The sequence below is a fragment of the Bufo gargarizans genome, chromosome 7 (genome assembly GCF_014858855.1).
Source record: "Bufo gargarizans isolate SCDJY-AF-19 chromosome 7, ASM1485885v1, whole genome shotgun sequence".
Lineage (NCBI taxonomy): Eukaryota > Metazoa > Chordata > Amphibia > Anura > Bufonidae > Bufo > Bufo gargarizans.
The window spans coordinates 108,031,394-108,051,292 of NC_058086.1; the positions used below are offsets into that span (position 1 = coordinate 108,031,394).

Genomic DNA, 19,899 nt, shown 5'->3' on the forward strand with positions numbered 1-19,899 from the left:
CGGGCACCTGCATGCAAAGCATGAACTTCAGTGGAGTAAACACCTTAAAAACAAGGCTCCCACTGCTACTTCTTCTGCTGCTGCCGCCTCGGCCTCTTCCTCCGCCTCTGGAGGAACGTTGGCACCTGCCGCCCAGCAAACCGAGGATGTACCACCAACACCACCACCTCCGTCACCAAGCATCTCAACCATGTCACACGGCAGCGTTCAGCTCTCCATCTCACAAACATTTGAGAGAAAGCGTAAATTCCCATCTAGCCACCCTCGATCCCTGGCCCTGAATACCAGCATTTCTAAACTACTGGCCTATGAAGTGCTGTCATTCAGGCTGGTGGAGACGGACAGCTTCAAACAGCTCATGTCGCTTGCTGTCCCACAGTATGTTCCCAGCCGCCACTACTTCTCCAAGAGAGCCGTGCCTTCCCTGCACAACCAAGTATCCAATAAAATCAAGTGTGCACTGCGCAACGCCATCTGTGGCAAGGTCCACCTAACCACAGATACGTGGACCAGTAAGCACGGCCAGGGACGCTATATCTCCCTAACTGCACACTGGGTAAATGTAGTGGCGGCTGGGCCCCAGGCGGAGAGCTGCTTGGTGCATGTCCTTCCGCCGTCAAGGATCGCAGGGCAATATTCTTTGCCTCTAGAGCTGAGCGAACACCTGGATGTTCGGGTTCGAGAAGTTCGGCTGAACTTCCCAGAAATGTTCGGGTTCGGGATCCGTACCCGACCCGAACTTCGTCCCGAACCCGAACTCCATTGAAGTCAATGGGGGACCCGAACTTTTCGGCACTAAAAAGGCTGTAAAACAGCCCAGGAAAGGGCTAGAGGGCTGCAAAAGGCAGCAACATGTAGGTAAATCCCCTGCAAACAAATGTGGATAGGGAAATGAATTCAAATAAAAATAAAATAAATAAAAATTAACCAATATCAATTGGAGAGAGGTCCCATAGCAGAGAATCTGGCTTCACGTCACCCTCCACTGTAACAGTCCATTGTCATATATTTAGGCCCCGGCACCCAGGCAGAGGAGAGAGGTCCCATAACAGAGAATCTGGCTTCATGTCAGCAGAGAATCAGTCTTCATGTCATAGCAGAGAATAATGCTTCACGTCACCCAACACTGGAACAGTCAATTGTCAGATATTTAGGCCCAGGCACCCAGGCAGAGGAAAGAGGTCCCGTAACAGAGAATCTGGCTTCATGTCAGCAGAGAATCAGTCTTCATGTCATAGCAGAGAATCATGCTTTACGTCACCCAACACTGGAACAGTCCATTGTCATATATTTAGACCCAGGCAGAGGAGAGAGGTCCCATAACAGAGAATCTGGCTTCATGTCAGCAGAGAATCAGTCTTCATGTCATAGCAGAGAATCTTGCTTCATGTCACCCAACATTGGAACAGTCCATTGTCATATATTTAGGCCCCGGAACCCAGACAGAGGAGAGGTTTATTCAACTTTGGGTTGCCAAGCAATATAATGGTAAAATGAAATAAAAAATATGATTGAATGAGGAAGTGCCCTGGAGTACAATAATATATAGTTAAGGTGAGGTAGTTAATGTCTAATCTGCACAAGGGATGGACAGGGCCTGTGGGATCCATGCCTGGTTCATTTTTATGAACGTCAGCTTGTCTACATTGGCTGTAGACAGGCGGCTGCGTTTGTCTGTAATGACGCCCCCTGCCACGCTGAATACACGTTCAGACAAAACGCTGGCCGCCGGGCAGGCCAGCACCTCCAAAGCATAAAAGGCTAGCTCTGGCCACATGGACAATTTAGAGACCCAGAAGTTGAATGGGGCCGGAGGGGTGTGCACATGTGCTGTTCCACCATGTTAGTGAAATTTTGCCTCCTGCTAACACGTTGCGTTTCAGGTGGTGGTGCAGTTAGCTGTGGCGTGTTGACATAACTTTTCCACATCTCTGCCATGCTAACCCTGCCCTCAGATGAGCTGGCCGTGACACAGCTGCCTTGGTGACCTCTTGCTCCTCCTCTGCCTTGGCCTTGGTCTTCCACTTGTTCCCCTGTGACATTTGGGAATGCTCTCAGTAGCGCATCTACCATTGTGCGCTTGTACTCACGCATCTTCCTATCACACTCCAGTGCAGGAAGTAAGGTGGGCACATTGTCTTTGTACCGTGGATCCAGCAGGGTGGCAGCCCAGTAGTCCGCACACGTTAAAATGAGGGCAACTCTGCTGTCGTTGCGCAGGTACTGCAGCATGTAGTCACTCATGTGTGCCAGGCTGCCCAGAGGTAAGGACAAGCTGTCCTCTGTGGGAGGCGTATCATCATCGTCCTGCGTTTCCCCCCAGCCACGCACCAGTGATGGGCCCGAGCTACGTTGGGTGCCACCCCGCTGTGACCATGCGTCATCCTCATCCTACTTCACCTCCTCCTCATGCTCCTCGTCCTCCAGTAGTGGCCCCTGGCTGGCCACATTTGTACCTTGCCTCTGCTGTTGCAAAAAAACTCCCTCTGAGTCACTTCTAAGAGACTGGCCTGAAAGTGCTAAAAATGACCCCTCTTCCTCTTCCTCCTCCTCCTCCTCCTCCTCTTCCTGGGCCACCTCCTCTTCCATCAGTGTTTTCTCAAGGAGACATAGAAGTGGTATTGTAACGCTGATAACGGAGTCATCGCCACTGGCCATGTGGGTGGAGTACTGGAAACATGGAGGCCCAGTCATTGGTGGAGAAGTGGTGCTGTTCCGCAGTGCGACTGACCCGTGCGTGCTGCAGCTGAAACTCCACTATGGCCTGCTGCTGCTCGCACAGTCTGTCCAGCATGTGCAAGGTGGAGTTCCACCTGGTGGGCACGTCGCATATTAAGGCGGTGAGCGGGAAGGCCGAAGTTACGCTGTAGCGCAGACAGGCGAGCAGTGGCAGGATGTGAACGCCGGAAGCGCGAACAGACGGCCCGCACTTTATGCAGCAGCTCTGACATGTCGGGGTAGCTGTGAATGAACTTCTGCACCACCAAATTCAGCACATGCGCCAGGCAAGGGATGTGCGTCAAACCGGCTATTCCCAGAGCTGCAACGAGATTTCGCCCATTATCGCACACCAACAGGCCGGGCTTGAGGCTCACCGGCAGCAACCACTCGTCGGTCTGTTGTTCTATACCCCGCCACAACCACTGTGTGGTGTGGGGCCTGTCCCCCAAACATATGAGTTTCAGAATGGCCTGCTGACTTTTACCCCGGGCTGTGCTGAAGTTGGTGGTGAAGGTGTGTGGCTGACTGGATGAGCAGGAGGAAGAAGAGGAGGAGGAAGCCGAGTAGGAGGAGGTGGCAACAGGAGGCAAAGAATGTTGCCCTGCGATCCTTGGCGGCGGAAGGACGTGCGCCAAACAGCTCTCCACCTGCGGCCCAGCCGCCACTACATTTACCCAGTGTGCAGTTAGGGAGATATAGCGTCCCTGGCCGTGCTTACTGGTCCACGTATCTGTGGTAAGGTGTACATTGCCACAGATGGCGTTGCGCAGTGCACACTTGATTTTATCGGATACTTGGTTGTGCATGGAAGGCACGGATCTCTTGGAGAAATAGTGCCGGCTGGGAACAACATACTGTGGGACAGCAAGCGACATGAGCTGTTTGAAGCTGTCTGTGTCCACCAGCCTAAATGACAGCATTTCATAGGCCAGTAGTTTAGAAATTCTGGCATTCAGGGCCAGGGATCGAGGGTGGCTAGGTGGGAATTTACGCTTTCTCCCAAATGTTTGTGAGATGGAGAGCTGAACGCTGGCGTGTGACATGGTTGAGATGCTTGGTGACGCAGGTGTTGGTGTTGGTGGTACATCCCATGTTTGCTGGACGGCAAGTGCCAATGTTCCTCCAGAGGCGGAGGAAGAGGCTGAGGTGGCGGCAGCAGCAGAAGAGGCCGAGGCGGCAGCAGCAGAAGAGGTAGCAGTGGGAGCCTGAGTGACTTCCTTGTTTTTAAGGTGTTTACTCCACTGCAGTTCATGCTTTGCATGCAGGTGCCCGGTCATGCAGGTTGTGCTAAGGTTCAGAACGTTAATGCCTCGCTTCAGGCTCTGATGGCACAGCGTGCAAACCACTCGGGTCTTGTCGTCAGCACATTGTTTGAAGAAGTGCCATGCCAGGGAACTCCTTGAAGCTGCCTTTGGGGTGCTCGGTCCCAGATGGCGGCGGTCAGTAGCAGGCGGAGTCTCTTGGCGGCGGGTGTTCTGCTTTTGCCCACTGCTCCCTCTTTTGCTACGCTGTTGGCTCGGTCTCACCACTGCCTCTTCCTCCGAACTGTGAAAGTCAGTGGCACTACCTTCATTCCATGTGGGGTCTAGGACCTCATCGTCCCCTGCATCGTCTTCCACCCAGTCTTGATCCCTGACCTCCTGTTCAGTCTGCACACTGCAGAAAGACGCAGCAGTTGGTACCTGTGTTTCGTCATCATCAGAAACGTGCTGAGGTGGTATTCCCATGTCCTCATCATCTGGAAACATAAGTGGTTGTGCGTCAGTGCATTCTATGTCTTCCACCGCTGGGGAAGGGCTAGGTGGATGCCCTTGGGAATCCCTGCCAGCGGAGTCTTCAAACAGCATAAGAGACTGCTGCATAACTTGAGGCTGAGACAGTTTCCCTGGTATGCATGGGGGTGATGTGACAGACTGATGGGCTTGGTTTTCAGGCGCCATCTGTGCGCTTTCTGCAGAAGACTGGGTGGGAGATAATGTGAACGTGCTGGATCCACTGTCGGCCACCCAATTGACTAATGCCTGTACCTGCTCAGGCCTTACCATCCTTAGAACGGCATTGGGCCCCACCAAATATCGCTGTAAATGATGGCGGCTACTGGGACCTGAGGTAGTTGGTACACTAGGATGTGTGGCTGTGGCAGAACGGCCACGTCCTCTCCCAGCACCAGATGGTCCACTAACACCAACTCGACCATGTCTGCATCCGCATCCCTTACTAGATGTTTTCCTCATTGTTACCATTCACCACAATAAGAAAAATATTATTTGGCCCAATGTATTGAATTCAAATTCAGGCCTTTTTTTTACAGACACCTAACACTATCTGGCTATCTATTTAGTTACCGTATTACACTAATAAAGGCACAGCAGTAACGACAGATTTAGCTGAATATAAATTTGAGGCCTAGTATTTAGGCGCTGGATGACAGGTATACGTTTACGGACAGAATTAGACTTGGAATTGCACAGTAGCGTGTGTGTGAAGTTATTGAGAATGACCCTATCTGCACCTTGAATCTTATATACCCTTTTAATGAATAGATTTAAAGTAGCCCTGATACAGCAGAAACAACTAATTTAGGAAATTGCTACGTTGGGAATTGTATTTCAACCCTGAACAAAAATATATCCTTTGTCAGACAGCAGACAGTATTACAATTGGCTGGCCAAAGCTGAAAAACCAGATTTAGGGTACTGCTATTTTGGCAATTGTATTTCACCCCTCAATAAAATAGCAAGCACAGCCAAGCCCCTGATGTAGGATATAGCCAAAAAATAACCACACTATTGATGGTTAAATGCACTTGGTGACAGCTTGCCCCTGATGTGGGATATAGCCAGAAAATAACCACACTATTGATGGTTAAATACACTTGGTGACAGCTTGCCCCATATGTAGGATATAGCCAAAAAAATAACCACACTATTGAGGGTTAAATGCACTTGGTGACAGCTTGACCCTGATGTAGGATATAGCCAAAAAATAACCACACTATTGATGGTTAAATGCACTTGGTGACAGCTTGACCCTGATGTAGGATATAGCCAAAAAATAACCACACTATTGATGGTTAAATGCACTTAGTGACAGCTTGCCCCATATGTAGGATATAGCCAAAAAATAACCACACTATTAATGGTTAAATGCACTTGGTGACAGCTTGCCCCATATGTAGGATATTGCCAAAAAATAACCACACTATTGATGGTTAAATGCACTTGGTGACAGCTTGCCCCTGATGTAGGATATAGCCAAAAAATAACCACACTATTGATGGTTAAATACACTTGGTGACAGCTTGCCCCATATGTAGGATATAGCCAAAAAATAACCACACTATTGAGGGTTAAATGCACTTGGTGACAGCTTGACCCTGATGTAGGATATAGCCAAAAAATAACCACACTATTGATGGTTAAATGCACTTGGTGACAGCTTGACCCCATATGTAGGATATAGCCAAAAAATAACCAGACTATTAATGGTTAAATGCACTTGGTGACAGCTTGCCCCATATGTAGGATATAGCCAAAAAATAACCACACTATTGATGGTTAAATGCACTTGGTGACAGCTTGACCCTGATGTAGGATATAGCCAAAAAAACAACCACACTATTGAGGGATAAATGCACTTGGTGACAGCTTGACCCTGGTGTAGTATATAGCCAAAAAATAACCACACTATTGATGGTTAAATGCACTTAGTGACAGCTTGCCCCATATGTAGGATATAGCCAAAAAATAACCACACTATCAATGGTTAAATGCACTTGGTGACAGCTTGCCCCATATGTAGGATATAGCCAAAAAATAACCACACTATTGATGGTTAAATGCACTTGGTGACAGCTTGACCCTGATGTAGGATATAGCCAAAAAACAACCACACTATTGAGGGATAAATGCACTTGGTGACAGCTTGACCCTGGTGTAGGATATAGCCAAAAAATAACCACACTATTGATGGTTAAATGTACTTGGTGGCAGCTTGTGCTGGCGCACCACAAGACACAAAATGGCCGCCGATCACCCCAGAAAAAAAGTGAATGAAAAACGCTCTAGGCAGCCTAAAAACAGTGAGCAATTGAATAGCAGCAGTTCAATGATCCACAGCTGTAGATCGATCACTGAATTAAGTCTTTTGGAGGAGTTAATCACTGCCTAATCTCGCAGCTGCAACCTCTCCCTACACTGATCAGAGCAGAGTGACGTGCGGCTTAAATAGAGGCTGGGTCACATGCTGCACTGGCCAATCACAGCCATGCCAATAGCAGGTATGGCTGTGACGGCCTCTTGGGGCAAGTGTTTGACGCTTGTTGATTGGCTGCTTTGCAGCCTTTCAAAAAGCGCAAAGAAAGCACAGAACCCGAATCCGGACTTTTACTAAAATGTTCGGGTTCGGGTCCGTGCCACGGACACCCCAAAAATCGGTACGAACCCGAACTATACAGTTCGGGTTCGCTCATCCCTATTTGCCTCCTGTAGCCTCCTCCTCCTACTCGGCTTCCTCCTCCTATTCTTCCATCTGCTCATCCAGTCAGCCACACACCTTCACCACCAACTTCAGCACAGCCCGGGTTAAACGTCAGCAGGCCATTCTGAAACTCATATGTTTGGGGGACAGGCCCCACACCATGCAGGAATTGTGGCGGGGTATTGAACAACAGACCGACGAGTGGTTGCTGCCGGTGAGCTTCAAGCCCGGCCTGGTGGTGTCCGATAATGGACAAAACCTCATTGCAGCTATGGGACTAGCCGGTTTGACGCACATCCCTTGCCTGGCGCATGTGCTGAATTTGGTGGTGCAGAAGTTCATTCACAGCTACCCTGACATGTCAGAGCTGCTGCATAAAGTGCGGGCCGCCTGTTCGCGCTTCCGGCGTTCACATCCTGCCACTGCTCGCCGGTCTGCGCTACAGCGTAACTTCGGCCTTCCCGCTCACCGCCTTAATATGCGACGTGCCCACCAGGTGGAACTCCACCTTGCACATGCTGGACAGACTGTGCGAGCAGCAGCAGGCCATAGTGGAGTTTCAGCTGCAGCACGCACGGGTCAGTCGCACTGCGGAACAGCACCACTTCTCCACCAATGACTGGGCCTCCATGCGAGACCTGTATGCCCTGTTGCACACAACATGGCCAGTGGCGATGGCGCCATTATCAGCGTTACAATACCACTTCTATGTCGCCTTGAAAAAACACTTAGAGTGATGATGGAAGAGGAGGTGGCCCAGGAGGAGGAGGAGGAGGAGGAAGATGGGTCATTTTTTAGCACTTTCAGGCCAGTCTCTTCGAAGTGACTCAGAGGGAGGTTTTTTGCAACAGCAGAGGCCAGGTACAAATGTGGCCAGCCAGGGCCCACTACTGGAGGACGAGGATGAGGAGGAGGTGGAGGAGGTGTTCCAGTGTTGGGTGACATAAAGCCTGATTCTTTGCTATGACATGAAGCCTGATTCTCTGCAATGGGACCTCTGTCTGGGTGGCGGGGCCTAAATATCTGACAATGGCCTGTTCCAGCGGTGGGTGACGTGAAGCCTGATTCTCTGCAATGGGACCTCTGTCTGGGTGCCGGGGTCTAAATATCTGACAATGGCCTGTTCCAGTGGTGTGTGACATAAAGCCTGATTCTCTGCTATGACATGAAGCCTGATTCTCTGCTATGGGACCTCTCTCTTCTGTCTGGGTGCCGGGGCCTAAATATCTGACAATGGCCTGTTCCAGTGGTGTGTGACGTGAAGCCCGATTCTCTGCTATGACATGAAGCCTGATTCTCTAAAATGGGACCTCTCTCCTCTGTCTGGGTGCCGGGGCCTAAATATCTGACATTGGCCTGTTCCAGTGGTGGGTGACATGAATCCTGATTCTCTGCTATGGGACCTCTCTCCAATTGATATTTGTTAATTTTTATTTATTTTATTTTTATTCATTTCCCTATCCACATTTGTTTGCAGGGGATTTACTTACATTTTGCTGCCTTTTGCAGCCCTCTAGCCCTTTCCTGGGCCGTTTTACAGCCTTTTTAGTGCCGAAAAGTTTGGGTCCCCATTGTCTTCAATGGGGTTTGGGGTGAAGTTCGGGTCGAGTTCGGATTCCAAACCCGAACATTTCCGGGAAGTTCGGCCGAACTTCTCGAATCCGAACATCCAGGTGTTCGCTCAACTCTACCTGCTATGCATAGGTGACAGGGAGTAAAATTTAGTAAATTATTCAGTAATTAATGTGTGCCACGCCATTTTATTCACTGTTTAAACTTTGAAAACTTGTCACACTTTTATGCTTTAATAATTTCTCCCATATTTCAACTCTATAATTTTAAATGTGAATTTTTTTTTATCCTCCCTTGGATGTGGTCTCTCTTTCTCACGCTCCCTCTCTGGCCTGGAATCCTGATTCCCCGCTATCCATGATCACCATGGTAGGCGCATAAAAGAACATTGAATTTGATAGAGAAGATATCAAATTGGTTTGTGAACATCACGGGGACGTGCGACATGGTGGGGCAGTAAGTGTGCACACGCCTACACGAACTGACTGACAGGGGTCAGCCCCTGCAACTTCTGGGTCTCCAAATTGGGCACATGGCCTGAGCTTGCCCTTTACCCCTTGGAGGTGCTGGCCTGCCCTGCAGCCAGTGTATTGTCTGAATGTGTGTTTAGCATGACTGGAGGGGGTTATCACAGGTTATATTTCCCAATGTTTTGGGGTGTACCCTAATTTTAAAAATAAAATTGAAAACCAAAAAGCAGTGTAGGCTACCTCCACCTACACCACCACATCCACCGCCTCCTCAACCTCCTACTCCATATGGACCTCGTCCTCCTAGATCAAGATTATTATTTTTTATTTTTACCTATTTTATGTTATTTAAAGTCATTTCCCTATCCACATTTGTTTGCAGAGCACTTGCCATGCTCTTAACTACATTTTTATGCCATTTGCAGCCCTCTAGCCCTTTCCATAACATTTTTACAGCCATTTTAGTGCTCAAAAGTTCGGGTCCCCATTGACTTCAGTGGTGTTCGGAGTAATGTTCGGGTCCCGAACTCGAACTTTTTTCTCAAGTTCGGCCGAACCCGTCGAACCCGAACATCCAGGTGTCCACTCAACTCTAATTATAACACTTTATTGGGCAAGGTGACTAAAAAATTGTTTGTTTTGGCACAGTTATTATTTATTTATTTATTTATTTATTGTTACAGCATTCACCTGAGGGGTTAGTTCATGTGACATTTTATAGAGCAGATCATTACAGGCGCGGCAATGCCTAGTATGTATACTGTTTTACACAATAATAGCATTTTATAAACAAAAAAAATGTTTTAATGTGTCCATGTTCTGAAAGCTATAGTTTTTATTTTTTTTTTAGCGATTTTCTTAAGTAGGGGCTCATTTTTTGTGGAATGAGGTGAGTTTTATTGTTACCATTTTGTGTTTGCCTTTTGGTGTTGCACTTTTTGTGATGTAAGGTGACAAGAGTGGTTAGTTCATGTGATTTTTTTTTTTTTTTTTTTTTTTAATAGAGCTGGTTGTTACGGATGCGGCGATAACACTTTAACACAATAATAGCATTTTTGAAACAAAAAATGTTTTAATGTGTCTATGTTCTGAGAGCTATATATTTTTTGGGGGGGAGCGATTTTTTTATTTATTTTTTATGTAGGGCAAATTTATTGAAGAATGAGGTGACGGTTTTATTGTTACCATTTTGTGCGACATACGCTTTTTTGATCACTTGGTGTTGCACTTTTTGTGATGTAAGGTGACAAAAATGGCTTTTTTTAATGCTGTTTATCAGACTGGGTCGATCATGTGATATATTTATAGGGCCGACTGTCATGGATGCGGCAATACAAAATATGTCTATTTAATTTTTTCAATTTTTTTTATTGCTTACTTGGGGATTTTGGATTTTTTTTAAAAATTTGAAACATTTTTATTTTATTTTATCTTAACACTTTATTTTACACTTTTCGTCCCCCATAAAGTCATACAAGACCTCTGGGGGACATTTAACTTCACGTTTTTTTTTTTTTTTCTCACTATTGATTTCTCTTGTAACTGGGGCTGACATAGTCGCCCCAGTTACAGAGCAAATACACCCCCCAGATAGGCTGTACAGCAGAATATAAAGCTGTACAGCCTCAGTGCAGGGCTGATCGAGGTCTGTGAAAGAGGAAGCGCATAGTATACAGCGATCTAGAAGGCAGGGACACCTGGGAACTGCCCCTGCCTCTCTAAGGGTTGCCCTGCTGTTACTGACAATGGGCAACCCGATCTGCAGCTGCAAGATTAGCGTGCAGCTGCGATCTCTGAATAGACGTTCAGAAACGTCCATTCAGAGATATAGAAACACCTCCCGGACGTTTATAGTCAACGTGAGGATGGGAGGTGGTTAATAAAAAAATGTTTTGTAGGGGGGGAGGTTAAATTTCATTAAGTAGCATACATACGTGATTACTGCATCAATTCTGACATTTTTTCACAGCTTAGGCCAGTGATGGCTAACCTTGGCACTCCAGCTGTGGTAAAACTACAACTCCCAAGATGCCCCCCTTGCTTGGCTGCTCCCAAAACTCTATAGAAATAAATGGAGCATGCTGGGAGTTGTAGTTTCACCACAGCTGGAGTGTCAAGGTTAGTCATCACTGGCTTAGGCTGATTGTGGATGAATAGACCTTGCCTTGTTGCCAGTGGCCCATCTTGCCACTGTTGCTGTCTGCCAACCTACCACCATCTTCTGTATGGCTTCTGCTGCAGCCTGCATCATACCATTAATGCCAACTGCCAACCGTCACGTACCCTCAAGCTACTTTTTGAGTTATATATTATTTTTTTTATCCCATAACACTGTGTGTGTTTAACCCCTTCAGGACCCTGCCATTTTTTACCTTAATAACCAAGCTATTTTTTTTTTGCAAATCTTACATGTGTCACTTTATGTTGTGATAACTTTAAAAGATTTTTACTTATCCAAGCCATTCTAAGATTGCTTTCTCACCACATATTGTACTCCATGACAGTGGTAAATTTGACAAAAAATATTTATTTTTTATTTATAAAAAAATATAAAAATTGGAAAAATTTGCAATTTTCAAAAGTTCAATTTCTTTGTTTTTAAAACAGATGGGGACATTAGAAGGCTTTGAAGTTTAGAAGCAAACCTTGAAATTTTTCCCAAAATTTCCAAAATCCACTTTTTAAGGACCAGTTTAGGTCTGAAGTCATTTTGTGAGGCTTACATAATAAAATCACACACATAAATTGCCCCATTTTAAAAACTGCACCTTTCAAGGTATTCAAAACAGATTTTTGAAGGAAAGGAGCGCCATATGGTTTTTAGAGGGCAAATTTCACTTGTATAATTTTAAGTTGCCATGTCACATTTGAAGATCCCTTAATGCACCCCTAGAGTAGAAACTCCCAAAAAGTAACCCCATTTTGGAAACTACACCCCTCAAGGTATGCAAAACTGATTTTACAAACGTTGGTAACCCTTAAGGTGTTCCACAAGTATTAAAGATTTTCCATTTTAATTTAAAAAAATCCTGTAACGAAGCAAGGGTTACCAGCCAAACAAAGCTCAACATTTATCACCCTGATTATGTAGTTTACAACCACGTATGGGGTGTTTCTGTAAACTGCTATATGGGCACACAGTAGGGTGCAGAAGGAAAGGAAAGCCATATGGTTTTTGGAAGGCAGATCTCACTGGGATCATTTTAAGTTGTCATGTCACATTTGAAGACCCCCTGATGCACCCCTAGAGTAGAAACTCCAAGAAAAGACCCCATTTTGGAAACTACAGGATAAGGTGTTGGTTTTATGGTACTATTTTAGGGTATATATGATTTTCTGGTTGCTCTATATTATACTTTTTGTGAGGCAAGGTAAAAAAAAAAATAGCTGTTTTGGCACCGTTTTTATTATTTGTTATTTACAATGTTTATCTGACAGGTAAGGTCATGTGGTATTTTTATAGAGCAGGTGGTTAAAGACGTGACAATACCAAATATGACAACTATTTTGGGTTGTTTGTTTTACATAATAAAGCATTTTTGGAAAAATATCTTATGTAGGGGCTTATTTTTTTTTGCTATGAGATGATGGTTTGATTGGTACTATTTTAGGGTGCATATAATTTTTTGATTGTTTGGTAATACACTTTCTGTGATGTTTTCACAGTGTTTACCTGAGGGATTAGGTCATGTGATATTTTTTACAATTTTATGTGTTTTATTTTGGGAAAGGGGCTTTTCTTTTTTTACTTTAAACTTTTTTTTATTATGGAAAACCATGTTTTTTTACTTTTTATTTTTGTCCGACTCTGGGACTTATGGGGGTCTAATCCCCTTTACAATGCATTACAATACTTCTGTATTATAATGCATTGGCTGTAAGGGTATTACTCACTGTAATACACTTACAGCTTCCTGCCTGCGAGATCCAGCGGAGTGGATCTCACAGGCTCTCACGGAAGTCAGCCACGATGCCTAAGGAAGGCATTAGGCTTGCTTCTCTTCCATTGGGCCCCCGTCATAGCAGCGTGGGGACCCGATGGCCACCCTGGACACAGCAGGATACTGCATGTGCCGTGGTCCGCGCTGACTGTGGCAGTGCAAGGGTTATGTGCCGGCATCTGTGTTTTCACCGATGTTGGCGCATACAGCCTGGGTCCGACTATCAGTGACTGCTTAACCCCTAGCACTGATAGGGTGGGCGTCGCACCTGTACCCGCCCGATCAGCCCGCTGTATATGTACGGCGCTTAAGTCACGGCCACCAGTGCCGTACATGTTTGGCACGGGTCCTTAAGGGGTTAAACATCATTATGGCACACTTTTGTAATTTATGACGGTGTACATTTGTACTTTAAAAAAAAATATTAAAAAAAGGAAAAAAAATAAGGGTTAAACATCATCGGTAAGGGACAGCTTTGGAAGCTTTGGAATATGAAACAAAGACAACAACAAGCATAACAGGTCTGTTTTTAAACACGCTGTATGATAACACCGCCAAACGTGTGTTTACCCATAGCTATGTATGTCAGTGTCACTCAGACATCATTTACTATTGCTGTCTTTGCGTTCCAGGAGGAGAAAAATCATAAAAAATAAGCAAACAGAGATTTTTTCTAAAAACTATGAGTCCTTGGAGGCTAGAGGGGGGTTATATACCAACTTTCAGGGCAATTGAAGCAACTTCAGTTCGTCCTAAACCGATTCGGGTCCGAACCAAACTTTTTCAAAGATTCATTGAAATGGACGCAAAACTAATCTCGATTGGTTCACTCATCTCTAGTCTATTTATTACACAGTTATACAGTGTGCACTGCCACATAGGCTCCAAAGACACCTTGTGTACAGACATAATGGGGAAAACATTTATTACAATGGCTCATGCTGGATAATATTTTTGGTGCACGTTAGACCCGCTTGTCTAATTTTATAACAACTTAGTTGGCTTAGTCAGTTGGCTTAGTTTCTAAAATCATTTTATATCGGAATTGTGGTTTAACCGCCTCTGGACCGCCTAACGCAGATGTGCGGTCCGGAGGCGGCAGCCCTGCGCACGACGACGCATATACGCGTTATCTCGCGAGGGTCGGGATTTCCTGTGAACGCGCGCACACAGGCGCGCGCGCTCACAGGAACGGAAGGTAAGCGAGTGGATCTCCAGACTGCCAGCGGCGATCGCTCGCTGGCAGGCTGGAGATCCGAATTTTTTAACCCCTAACAGGTATATTAGACGCTGTTTTCATAACAGCGTCTAATATACCTCCTACCTGGTCCTCTGGTGGTCCCTTTTGTTAGGATCGACCACCAGAGGACTCAGGTAGCTCAGTACAGTCGCACCAAACACCACACTACACTACACCCCCCCCGTCACTTATTAACCCCTTATAAACCCCTGATCACCCATGATCACCCCATATAAACTCCCTGATCACCCCCCTGTCATTGATCACCGCCCTGTCATTGATCACCCCCCTGTCAGGCTCCGTTCAGACGTCCGTATGATTTTTACGGATCCACGGATACATGGATTGGATCCGCAAAAAGCATACGGACGTCTGAATGGAGCCTTACAGGGGGGTGATCAATGACAGGCGGGTGATCACCCATATACACTCCCTGATCACTCCCTGTCATTGATCGCCCCCCTGTCATTGATCACCCCCCTGTCATTGATCACCCCCCCTGTCATTGATCACCCCCCTGTAAGGCTCCATTCAGACGTCCGCATGATTTTTACGGATCCATGGATACATGGATCGGATCCGCAAAACACATGCGGACGTCTGAATGGAGCCTTACAGGGGGTGATCAATGACAGGCGGGTAATCACCCATATACACTCCCTGATCACCCCCCTGTCATTGATCACCCCCCTGTAAGGCTCCATTCAGACGTCCGCATGTGTTTTGTGGATCCGATCCATGTATCCATGGATCCGTAAAAATCATGCGGACGTCTGATTGGAGCCTTACAGGGGGGGGGGGTAATCAGTGACAGGGGGGTGATCACCCTGATCACCCCCTGTCATTGATAACCCCCCTGTAAGGCTCCATTCAGACGTCCGCATGTGTTTTGTGGATCCGATCCATGGATCCGTAAAAATTATACGGATGTCTGAATGGAGCCTTACAGGGGGGTGATCAATGACAGGGGGGTGATCAGGGAGTCTATATGGGTGATCACCCCCCTGTCATTGATCACCCCCCTGTAAGGCTCCATTCAGACTTTTTTGGCACAAGTTAGCGGAAATTTTTTGTTTGTTTTTGTTAAAAATAAAATCTCACATGAACTCACCATACCCCTCACGGAATCCAAATGCGTAAACATTCTTAGACATTTATATTCCAGACTTCTTCTCACGCTTTAGGGCCCCTAAAAAGCCAGGGCAGTATAAATACCCCACATGTGACCCCATTTCGGAAAGAAGACACCCCACGGTATTCCATGAGGGGCATATTGAGTCCATGAAAGATTGAAATTTTTGTCCTAAGTTAGCGGAAAGTGAGACTTTGTGAGAAAAAAACAAAAAAAAACAATATCCGCTAACTTATGCAAAAAAAATAAAAAAATTCTAGGAACTCGCCATGCCCCTCATTGAATACCTTGGGGTGTCTTCTTTCCAATGTGGGGTCACATGTGGGGTATTTATACTGCCCTGGCTTTTTAGGGGCCCGAAAGTGTGAGAAGAAGTCTGGGATCCAAATGTCTAAAAATGCCCTCCTAAAAGGAATTTGGGCCCCTTTGCGCATCTAGGCTGCAAAAAAGTGTCACACATGTGGTATCGCCGTACTCAGGAGAAGTTGGGGAATGTGTTTTGGGGTGTCATTTTACATATACCCATGCTGGGTGATAAAAATATCTTGGTCAAATGCCAACTTTGTATAAAAAAATGGGAAAAGTTGTCTTTTGCCAAGATATTTCTCTCACCCAGCATGGGTATATGTAAAATGACACCCCAAAACACATTGCCCAACTTCTCCTGAGTGACCCCATTTTGGAAAGAAGACACCCCAAGGTATTCCGTGAGGGGCACGGCGAGTTCCTAGAATTTTTTATTTTTTGTCACAAGTTAGCGGAAAATGATGATTTTTCTTTTTTCCTTACAAAGTCTCATATTCCACTAACTTGCGACAAAAAATAAAAAATTCTAGGAACTCACCATGCCCCTCACGGAATACCTTGGGGTGTCTTCTTTCCAAAATGGGGTCACTTGTGGTGTAGTTATACTGCCCTGGCAATTTAGGGGCCCATATGTGTGAGAAGTACTTTGCAATCAAAATCTGTAAAAAATGACCGGTGAAATCCGAAAGGTGCACTTTGGAATATGTGCCCCTTTGCCCACCTTGGCATCAAAAAAGTGTCACACATCTGGTATCGCCGTACTCAGGAGAAGTTGGGGAATGTGTTTTGGGGTGTCATTTTACATATACCCATGCTGGGTGAGAGAAATATCTTGGCAAAAGACAACTTTTCCCATTTTTTTTATACAAAATTGGCATTTGACCAAGATATTTTTCTCACCCAGCATGGGTATATGTAAAATGACACCCCAAAACACATTCCCCAACTTCTCCTGAGTACGGCGATACCAGATGTGTGACACTTTTTTGCAGCCAAGGTGGGCAAAGGGGCACATATTCAAAAGTGCACCTTTCGGATTTCACCGGTCATTTTTTACACATTTCGATTGCAAAGTTCTTCTCACACATTTGGGCCCCTAAATTGCCAGGGCAGTATAACTACGCCACAAGTGACCCCATTTTGGAAAGAAGACACCCCAAGGTATTCCGTGAGGGGCATGGCGAGTGCCTAGAATTTTTTATTTTTTGTCGCATGTTAGTGGAATATGAGACTTTGTAAGAAAAAAATAAAAATTAAAAATCATCATCATTTTCCGCTAACTTGTGACAAAAAATAAAAAGTTCTATGAACTCACTATGCCCATCAGCGAATACCTTAGGGTGTCTACTTTCCGAAATGGGGTCATTTGTGGGGGTTTTCTACTGTTTGGGCATTGTAGAACCTCAGGAATCATGACAGGTGCTCAGAAAGTCAGAGCTGCTTCAAAAAGCGGAAATTCACATTTTTGTACCATAGTTTGTAAACGCTATAACTTTTACCCAAACCATTTTTTTTTTTTTGCCCAAACATTTTTTTTTTATCAAAGACATGTAGAACTATAAATTTAGCGAAAAATTTATATATGGATGTCGTTTTTTTTGCAAAATTTTACAGCTGAAAGTGAAAAATTTCATTTTTTTGCAAAAAAAATCGTTACATTTCGATTAATAACAAAAAAAGTAAAAATGTCAGCAGCAATAAAATACCACCAAATGAAAGCTCTATTAGTGAGAAGAAAAGGAGGTAAAATTCATTTGGGTGGTAAGTTGCATGACCGAGCGATAAACGGTGAAAGGAGTGTAGTGCCGAAGTGTAAAAAGTGGCCTGGTCATTAAGGGGGTTTCAGCTAGCGGGGCTGAAGTGGTTAATTTGGTTGAAAAATTTCACATCTCAGACCACTCCATTTCCCATAAAATTACACCCTTATTCCAGTAAGGCTACTTTCCCACCAGCATCTTTGCTGGATCCGTCATAGATCAGCAAAAACACTTCCATCATGATAATTAAACCGTCTGCATCTGTTATGAACGGATCCGGTTGTATTATCTTTAAAATAGCCAAGACAAATCCGTCATGAACACCATTGAAAGTCAAAGGGTGGTGGATCAGTTTTCTCTTGTGTCCGAGAAAAAGGATCCGTCCCCATTGACTTACATTGTGTGTCAGGACGGATCTGTCTTGCTCCGCACCACATTGCGGACATAAAAACACTGATTGCAGCGTTATTCTGTCTGCGATGGGGACGCAACCAAATGGAACGGAATGCATTCTGGTGCACTCCGCTTCGTTCAGTTCAGTTTTGTCCCCCTTGACAATTTATTGGGACAAAATGGAAGTGTTTTCGCCCACTATTGAGTTCCTATGACGGATCTCAATATTGTAAAGGGAAAGCACAGATGTGAAAATAGCCTTAGAGGTAGATGCACTTATACCAAAATGTACTGATCTGTGCCGATTTTGTCTAAATGTTGGCGAAGCTTTCAACAAAATATAGCTGTACTCAGAAGGAAATCTCTGTCATTCTCTCCTAGGACTACTGCTATACAAAAGGAGTCAAATGGATCATGTTAAAAAAAAAATGTTGGATTCTCATATAATCTTACTGAAAAAACTATGTATAAAATATGAGTTACAGTAAACGGCTGCTTGTTTGCATAGGTGGAGAATATACTTTCCATTGGGAATTCTCCCTGCACAGTTAAGAACATTTTTCACATATATACAAAATGACCCACATCTAGTTATCATTTGATGTTCTGGTAATAATGACAAGCCTAATGATGAAAATTTACTTTTTTTTTTTTTTTTTACTTTAAAACACTAAAAAGTCCCCAATTAATTTGATAGGGAAACCTTTTTTTTTTTTTTTTTAAGAAAATTACTTTTATTGCCACAATTAAAAGCATGGTACAACCCATTAAACAGAGTTACATTAACAAATCTTATTATCTTATACATAAAGGTATAAATATCGAATGCTGCTGCAAATCTTGTTTCCATTGGTTCAAAACCTAACTTTACTGTCAAGCCATAAGAAATATTTAGTCATTTATAAAACTAACCTGCTTATTTCTAAACAACCTCATTTCTGTTTTCTATGACTATTTCAAGACAGTAAATTTCTAGTAATTAGGCAGCACAATGTATTTTACTGTAATGTATGTAGAAATATACACTTACCATTATGGTCTTAAAATTGTTATATTCCTGTAGAAACCTGGCTGGTAGAAGAATCAATAGAGCAAAATAATTTTTTGTAAAGGCTTTTACCATGTACTGTACTTCTGTAATCGGCTTGAATTTCCTGTACTTGCTTGGTTGTGTAACACTCCAGATGTCATTTGTCAGGTGTTGCATTAGAGTATAGGAAATGTGCTGGTGACAGAACTTTAACACTTTACTGTCTGCAAAATACAATAAATATTTGTCATAGTGCTAGTAGTAAAGTGTTCAGAATGCTTTGAAAAAATTAAAGAATCAATTCTTACCCTCACTGATCCCCTCAGATGTCCTTCCTGGTGCATTCTAGACATTTTTAGTTCTTGGGTTTGCACAGACCTAGAGTCTGGTTGGGGCCCCATTTTACACAGCGCTCATCTGCACTGCAATTTGCAATAGATTTTTATCTAATCACTGTATGTCTAATTTTGATATAATACAATAAAGTATGTATTTCAACTATATGTGTGGTTTTGTTAGTTGGGTGCAGTATAGAATTTTACCACACATTAATATTTGTACTACTGTTTGGTGGTCACATGTAGGAAAGACCTGCTCAAGTAATAACTGGCATATTTACGAACACTGAATTTGATCAATTTGAGGCATGTACGCCCTGCCTAGGACATGCCCAATCATTTTCAGCCATGGAATTGTTTGGTTTTCTTTAAAATAAATTGTTCTTTAAAATGTAACTGTTAGGCTTTCTTTACCTTTCAGGAAAACATTTTCCCAATAGAATTTGTCCTTATGTAGGTTCTTGTGGATCCCACAGCCATCTGTGTCAGTTTTTTTTTCCAGCATGCAGATGGCTTTGTG

General features: G+C 44.4%; 1 protein-coding gene across 4 annotated transcripts in view; it reads right to left on the bottom strand.

Moving 5' to 3' along the window:
* SELL (selectin L) overlaps positions 1 to 19,189 on the bottom strand; it is a 982,371-nt gene extending 963,182 nt beyond the window's left edge. For all 4 annotated transcript variants that reach the window (XM_044300881.1, XM_044300880.1, XM_044300879.1 and 1 more), the window contains exon 1: positions 19,042 to 19,189. In XM_044300881.1, coding sequence (XP_044156816.1) covers positions 19,042 to 19,134 — 93 coding nt within the window. In that variant the 5' untranslated portion in view covers positions 19,135 to 19,189. The remainder of the gene's footprint in view (positions 1 to 19,041) is intronic.
* Between the last annotated feature and the right edge of the window lie 710 nt (positions 19,190 to 19,899).